The sequence below is a fragment of the Chamaea fasciata genome, unplaced genomic scaffold, assembly GCF_029207755.1.
Source record: "Chamaea fasciata isolate MVZ Bird 193981 ecotype frontalis unplaced genomic scaffold, bChaFas1.0.hap1 SCAF_11, whole genome shotgun sequence".
Lineage (NCBI taxonomy): Eukaryota > Metazoa > Chordata > Aves > Passeriformes > Sylviidae > Chamaea > Chamaea fasciata.
In genome coordinates this window covers 8042276-8050347 of record NW_027094096.1, presented here as the reverse complement: position 1 = coordinate 8050347, position 8072 = coordinate 8042276, and the positions used below count along the sequence as shown (strand labels likewise).

Sequence of the window (8072 nt, the reverse complement as noted above, 5' to 3'; positions counted from 1 at the left end):
CCACTTACAAATGTTGAATCAAATTGCTTTTAAAAATGCCTTCCATGGAACACAGAATAATATGAAAAAAAGGAAGCCTTAATCACCCACTACTCCTTTTCCAAAGCACAAAAGTTGTAATTTAAAGTCTAATGTTAGCCTGTCTTCCTTGTGAGAGCAGCTCAATGTTTTTCCCTCTTGGAGTAACAGCCCACTCACATTTTGTTGCTGCCAAGTCCTCAGGCTTTATCTCACTTTGTGCACTTGTAATGTCTCATCTGAGCTGCCCCTGACGTACCACCTGCCTTTAGCCATTCCAGTTTGGGATGCACTCCCAACACTCAATCCCCTGGAATTTACAACCTATGGTAGTTCTTCAGGCACAGACACTTTGTATCATTACTAATTCTAGCCCTGACACAGAACAGATGTTAAACCCTGGAAAACTGTGCCTTCCAGTGGGAATATTCCTTCCCCACTCCCTGTGCAGTGCATGATTACTCCATCTTATTCCACCAGAAAAAAATACAGGAGAACGTCACACATCCTCAGGATAACCCACACCAAGTGCAATTATACAAAACATTACCTTGTGAAATTTAACGAAAATATGGCATAGTCTCTGACAGTTTCTCAGATTGTAAGTGTTGAATTCCTAGAAATAAAAAATACATAAAGAGGAGAAAATGAGGTTAGTGGTCACAGTTTTGTGAATAGCCTACATTCACTCACTCTTCTAGAAGCTCTTGAAGTATTAGAAAGACTAAAAAAAATGAATAAAAATTTAACTTCATAGGATTGAATTATGAGTATTCATAATTTTTTATTTTCCATATCTTGTCATTTCTGAATACATGTGTTTAAAGGGAATACCTTAAGACATCTCTGCTTGCTTTTCATGATCTTTGGAGACAAACAGAGCATGGTGAATGGGATGATCATTTAAAGAAGGCATAAAGGAGATCAGGAAAAGGTAGTTCCTAGGAAGAAAACTAAGCAGCACACATCAGCTGGGCCTCTTCCTGTGCTCTCAGCAACTTCCATAGATTTTCTTACTCAAGGGAGCTTGCTTTCTTGCACCTCACTGCTCAGCAGCTCAGGGCCAGCAAGTTCATAGTAATTGTTGTGCTTCCTGGGGCCTTAAAAGAGAGGCTGGACTCTGCCTCCACTTTGGGGAGCACCACAGGCCACATCCAGCCTGCTTTATCCATATGGTGTTCCCTGAGCCAGGCCCTCAGCTGAGCTCTGTGCCACTGTCTGCTGCTCCTCAGCCTCAGTGCTCCGTTCATCAGCAGGGAAGGGGAGGTTAGGTTTTGTTTGGGGTTTCTATTTGGTTTCATTTGGGGTTTTATTCATTCATATAAAGTTGAAAAGTTTATTGGACTGAAGGATCCTACCTACCTTTCAAGTCCCCTGGGGAAAAAAATTTCCCTATGTCTGCATGAGCATGTAATGCATACATCCATTACTGCACAATATCAATAAATCTAATCCCAAGGCAGGAAAATTCATAGAACGATAAAGAGGTGGATTAAAATTGTTCAGAACCAAAATCCCTAACTAAATAAACCTAGTTTTCCCACTTCTTGAAGGAAGAAAATATATTTCTATGAGTTTGATCAGGAAAAGGAATAATGGATGCATCACTTAGATAAACAGAGCATCTAAGAATGTTAAATATTTTAAATAGGTTGCTTAGTACAAATACTGTTGTTTTATGAGGGTTAACCTTGGCACTGGAAAAAAAGATAGCAAGTGCTGGTTTAAAGAACACTATAGGGTAAACAAAACCATGAGTACACAAAATCCATGTTTCAGATGGGGAGTTACAGTCCCATTTCCTGTATATTTTAACCTTGTGTAATGTGATCATATAAATATTAGAAAAATAGAGGGTCATCTTAACCATATTGAGGAGGATGTGAATCCAACACTGTAGTTCTGAAGAGAAAGACAAGTGCAATTTTTGGCAACCCAGTTGAAAAAAGGCAGGAGAGATTCTGCTGCATGGGAATAATCGATTCTCCCATCTTAGGTTGCTATAAAGGGGCAGGAAAAACCCAGCTGTGTTAGTTATTGTAATGTATTCTGATGCTCTTTTTTACACAGAAAGGTAATGATTAAATTTAAGAAAGGGGTTTGTTCTGTTCAAAGACTACATGAGGAAAAGTTCTGCACGTGCTATGTGTATCTTGAGGAAACTTAGAAAAAAACTGAAACAAAGTCTTCATTTTTTTTTGTTATGTTTTCTCTTTATGACATCTTTGTTGAGTTCTATTACACTCTTTGTTACACCAGTTAGAATAGGAAAACTAAGCCCAAATCCCATCCAAACAAATTCTGTTTAAAATTATTATTTTTAAGGAATGAAGAGGTAAAAAAGACAGAATATTAAGTAGCAGAGTTGCTCAGGTTTGTGCAATAGAAGGATAGGAAAAAAATAGAATGTTACAAAGACTCGTATAAAAAACATCTTTTGAAAATGGGACTTCATGCAATTTGGATGCTTTTATTTATGTTCTTCACTCTCAGGTGTGATCTCCTCTCCACACTTACCCTAATGGATGAAAAGGAAAATACACTCTAAGAATCCATGTCATCAAATATTACAGGATATGCAGTCCAGTCAGAAAGCCCAGAAGCAAGAGAGTCAGCTAGCCACAGAAAGTCAAAATCAGCTCTCAAGAAAAACTGCAAAATTATTTTGAATCAAAGTGCTTCAGACTCCTAACAAAAACTGAAAATACTTCAGTTCAGGCCCTTTAAACATTTCAATGGAATATCTAAATTTTCTATTAAAAGATATATTTTTTAAAATTACAAAACATCTAGTTATGTAAATAAAATGTTTCAATAGCTCTCCTTATTCTAGTTATTCAATAACTATTCATGAAAATAATTATATTACATTTTTTCATTTGTCACAGTGGAAGCCGTGCACACCAGATGAGGTTAGAAACTCCCAGATTAGGAATTCATCTATATTGAGACAGAATAAAGCAGAGCTTGTGCCTGGTATTGAATCTTCTTTGGAGTTTAGTGGGACATGTGCTTGCTAGATGGAATCACATGGCCTGCAGAAAACCCATCTTCTGTTCTCTCTTCAGCCCCTGAAGGAATTTGAAAACAATTGGACCCATAACCTCACACAAAGTATTGGGCATATGACCATCGTTCGTGTAGCACTTAATAAAATCACTGTTGGAGCATTCCAATACTTTCAAAATAATTTATCTGTCCTAATTAACCTGAATATATTTACTCTTTTCCATATGAAATCTTCTGCAAAGCAGCACATGATCCTTTCTCACTTTTAAATATTACATTGAATATGTCTCATGCACACATACTACTGGGTTGTGAAAGTCTTGCATGTCTTTCTACTTTGGAAGAACTATTCCTCGTCCATTCACTAGTTTCAACTACATGCTGTGTCAAGTGGCAATGCAGAATCCCAGCTGCAAAATCATTGTCCTCTTACTTCTCTCAGCTCAATGTTACAACTTTCTCCCACATCTCACACTTTCCAAGCTTTCTCACACCCAACCTCCTCTTTAACTCCCACCACATTTTCAAAATCTCACACTGCATTTCCCACTTGTCTTCCACGTGAGCTCACTTGCTCAGAGGAGCACTTCTCGTTTAAGAAATAACTTCGAAAATGCAGTCCTGCTTTACTAAAAATTGCTCTGCTATTATTAAATATCTGCTTATATTTTTGTGGGGTGGTTTTTTTTTTTTTGTGGATATGCATGAAGATTTTAGGAAGTCATGTATTTGCCTTTAGGTACTTGCGTTTCCAAAATACTGGCTCTGATGACAATTTTACACGATGTTAAGTGTTTTCCTGTTTAGCCTTATTTATGATGCTCAAATGATAGGCTGGAAATAAATCCCCATAGACCGATGTCTATAAAGCAGGTATTTGTTTATTGCAGTGCCAGTGGTGAGGGGGATATCTCCACCTAACTCACCCACCCTTGTCAAGTGCTGTGGTATATTTGTACAGTAAGTATTGCTCAGTGTTACTGTGTCACTAATTTAATTTGTATGATCTCATGGTTGTAAATAGTTCTTTTGCACTCTGCTTGTGCCTCCCCAGTTTGGGGGCCATTGGGGGTCTTTGATGAAGGCTTCCAAGGTCTTCTCATCTGAACTTTTCAACTTTGTCTTCGGAGCATGCACAGTTCCTGTGTTCCTTGGTCTGTTCCTCTGTTCTTCTCATCTGGCCTAAATTCTTTGTTTTGTGGCTAATTTGCTTTACATTTGCCAATTTCTCATTAGCACTTTACTTATCAATCTCTAAAGCTATCCACCTGGTGAGCTTTTTCTTCTTCTTTTGTCTGTTCACCATTAAGCAACTAGTTAACCATATGTTAGCCATTACTTTGTATAAAAAGTTATGATTCAGGTTATACAGGTATCAGGTCGTATTGGCCATGCTTTAGGTTATATTGATATAACTCATGCTATAAAGGCACCTTGTCACTTTAATCTAAGTTATATAGGCATCACTTATTCCTAAGTTTTTGAGAAAAACCAAGATGAAAACCACTCAGTGAGCCAGGATACTCCTTTCAGTAACACCCGAGCAGTGTTTGGGCGCTTCTTTGGGGAGATGGACTGCTTCAGTAGCTGAGGGGACAACACAGAATTCAAGAACAAGAGGAAATAAAACCTAAGGCCACCACACACCTTACTAATGCCGCCGTTTGGGGGTGCTGAGGGCACTGGGATTGTTTTTCATATCCTTTCACCCGCATTTTCTGCACTTGCCGGTTGTGACCTTCCCAGGCCCAGCGGCTGCGGGGGTAACAGAAGGGGTCAGGGAAGGGACCACAGTGGGGCACCTGTCCCACCTCCCTGCTCAGGCGGGGAGATCCCAGAGCACAGGAGCGGCACCGCGCCCCGGCAGTCCGGGAACACAGGGACAGGGCCCGGCACTGGGGCTCCCCACACACGCCGACGGCACGGGGCACCGCACGCGTGACGTCACACGCCGCAGCCAATGGCGGCCTCTGTTTAGCCGGGAGCGAGAAGGTTCGTCGCGTATTCACGCGGCCGGCCCGGTGCCTGCGCTGACGTCACGCCGTCACAGCCAATAGCAAACTCTGTTTGCGGCTGTTCATTGCATATTCATTTATGCATATTAGCAGCCACGCGCTGTCGGTGCCGCAGCGGCCGCGGCGAGGGGCGGGCCCGGCCCGGCCCTGGCAGGAAGCCGCGGCCCGTGTGCCCGCGGAGCCCCGCCGGCAGCGGGAGGCGGAGCCGGCCCGCCCCTATTTATACTGAGCCCTGCCTGTAGAGGCGCCGCGAGTGTGGGGCGGAAGCGCCCGCCACCTCTTTCTTCCTGCCCGGCTGCAGGCGACGAGGATGAGCCAAAGAGACACCTTGGTGCATCTCTTCGCCGGCGGGTAGGTGAAGCTCCGAGAGCCGTTGCTGCGCTTATCCCGTTCTCCGCCCTGGGCTGCGGGTCCGGCCTCGCTCCTGTGCCCGCTGGTGGCTGGCCTGGCGGCGGCGGCGGCCCGGAGCGGCTGCCTGCGGACATCTCGGTGGGGCTGTGGGGGCTGCCCCGCTCCTCCGTGCCCGAGGGGCCGCGGGAGGAGGGAGGGCCCGCGCTCCGCTCCCCGCCCCGTGCCCCGCGGCCCTTCCGGGCCCGCCGCGCTCGGCCGGGCCCGGGTGTTGCCTTGTGGAACGCGGGCCCCTGGGGAGGCAGGGGTGGAGGCTTCCCGGAAAACCAGTCCGCTCTATCTGCTCGCCGTTCCCGGGTTTGTCCCTTATCTGGCGTTTCCGTGGAGGAGCTCGCAGGGCCCGTGGTGCGTGGGTTCCCCGCTGCACGGGGAGCCTGCCGGGGCTGGCTTCCCGGGCTGGGAATGCCGCGCTGGTCCCGCTCGTGTCCGCGGGCCGCTGTGTCCATGCCATGCATTTTATCGCCCCAGCGTGAGCTGCGCTTCCCTTTGGGACTTGGCACGGCCATGTAGCTCTCCAGCCACAAAGGCAGAAGGAACGGGAGGGAGGAACGTACCTGGAAATAAAGATGTGGCCTTAGTTAGGTTCCAGGTAAGTTTTTACCTTCACAGCTATTAATGAAGTTTCAAAATGTATGGGCTGTATTTCTGAAGCCTCTGGCTGCTCCCCCAGCCTAAAAGGGAAGGCTGGGGGGCCCGATGGGCTTGACTGTAATAGTGTATTTGGGTAGTGAGCATGACCCTTCGGAAGTGAGAGGACACACCTTGCATCCCATGAGAGAGCTTGAAGCTGTGATTTCCCTCTGTGCTCCTCACCGGCAAAAATGAGCTTGCTGCTTCTGGACTGAGGTGTTTGAGGTGGGAGAATAGTGTGTTGATTCTGAGCTAGTCTGAGTGATTTGGATACCTGTCAGTGCTTTCTCTGCTTAAGGCACACTTTGAAGTGTTGTACACCTGATCTAGGGCCTGTGGGGGCTTTTTCATCCCCTTGAATTCTTGCACCCTGTTTTAAGAGGAGAATGCTATGCAGCAGGAGGCCCAAGATGTAGTAGTGTGTACTGTTTTCTTCAGACTTAGCATCCTTGTAAGCATTCAGAAAAGCAATGAAAGGAGCTCAACAAACATCAGGAGCGGCTGGAGAGGATCCAGTAGAGGGCTACAGATACGATGAGGGGTCTGAGCATCTGTGTTATGAGAGCAGACTGGGGGGGCTGGGCCTGTTTTCAGGTCCAGTCTGGAGAAAAGACTGAAAGGGGAATCTCATTAATACATATGAATATCTCAAAGAAGTGCCAAGAGGATGGTGCCAGACTTTTTTCAGTGGTGCCCAGCGACGAGACAATGAGCAGAGGCCCTAAACTAAAACACAGGTTTCACCTCAACATGAGGAAGAACTTCCTTACACTAAGGGTGGCAGAGCTCTGGAACAGGCTGCCCAGGGAGGTTGTGGGGATTTCCCTCTCTGGAGACATTCCAAACCCACCTGGACATGTTCTTGTGTTACCTGCTCCTGGTGACCTACCTTGGCAGGGACATCAGAGAACATGATCTCCAGAGGTGCCTTCCAGTCCTAAGGGTTCTGTGAGTGGTGCCTGATTGTAGCCCTTCAGCCTGACAGCTCTGCACAGGGAAGATTACTGAGCAGAATTCTGTGTTATGTCAGAAACAGGTTTATAAACATGAAATTGGGGACCAGATGAAGATTTCTCAGCTCGGCTTGCTCATTCCTATGTATTACAGAGCAGTCTGGTCTATGGGTAGGTGCTGGCCAGCTGGGTCAGGGGTTGTGCTGTGAGGAAGAGGCTGAGTGTGAGCCACGTGGTTCCTGTAACCTTAGTTCAGCCTAGCTAACACTCTGTATTTGGTCACATTTTGCAGCAGAAGAGTTTTTTGGGGTCATCTCATGACTTTGCAAGCATGGTGCACTACATATCACCTGAGTGATCTTTAGTCTTCAGTGAAACTTAGAGGAAGGAAGCTTTGGAGCTTTGTTTACCTTTAAGTTGCACCAGAGCCTTTGTGGAAACAACATGATTATCTCTATCTGCTGGTGCTTTTTTTTTTTTTTTAAGTGTTCAAGTTCATTCTCCTGCTGTCTGTAATGAGACTTTGACAGATGACATTGCTGATTTAGTAACATTAAAGGGGCTATCCTGGGATTTCTCTGTAGCTGCCTAAGCTGTATGGGGTTTTTTTGTATATCTTCTCTTTTTCCCCCACTTAGTCAAGTAACAGCTGTTGTCACTGTAGACATTATGTTGGTAGTATAAACTCAGGTGTTTCTATTCTAAATCAAGGATGCAGTTGAACACTTCATTCTTAAATTAAAAAGTCATGTGATTGAAATGTGGGATGTAGATTAACATTTTTAGCTCAAGTAGTATGTTATGGTTACTTTTTTTAGTTGTTAGACTCTTCTTAAAATGTAATAGAAAAGCTTAATGTTTTGCTTTATAGGAAAGATTAATGTGTTTTGGGTGTACTGGCTTGCAGTCATACAGTAAAAGTTTGGGTGTTGGCTACAAAAGTAGTGTTCAGGTTTTCATGATTTATTCTCCATTTCCAGAAAGCTTCTGACAGTAATTGCGTATCATATAAGCTTCCACTCAGAGCGGTGAATTTGCA

General features: G+C 44.7%; 1 protein-coding gene across 1 annotated transcript in view; it reads left to right on the top strand.

The window, feature by feature from the left end:
• Positions 1-5268: 5268 nt before the first annotated feature.
• SLC25A36 (solute carrier family 25 member 36) overlaps positions 5269-8072 on the top strand; it is a 29973-nt gene continuing 27169 nt past the window's right edge. The window contains exon 1 of the mRNA XM_066194210.1: positions 5269-5393. Coding sequence (XP_066050307.1) covers positions 5353-5393 — 41 coding nt within the window. The 5' untranslated portion in view covers positions 5269-5352. The remainder of the gene's footprint in view (positions 5394-8072) is intronic.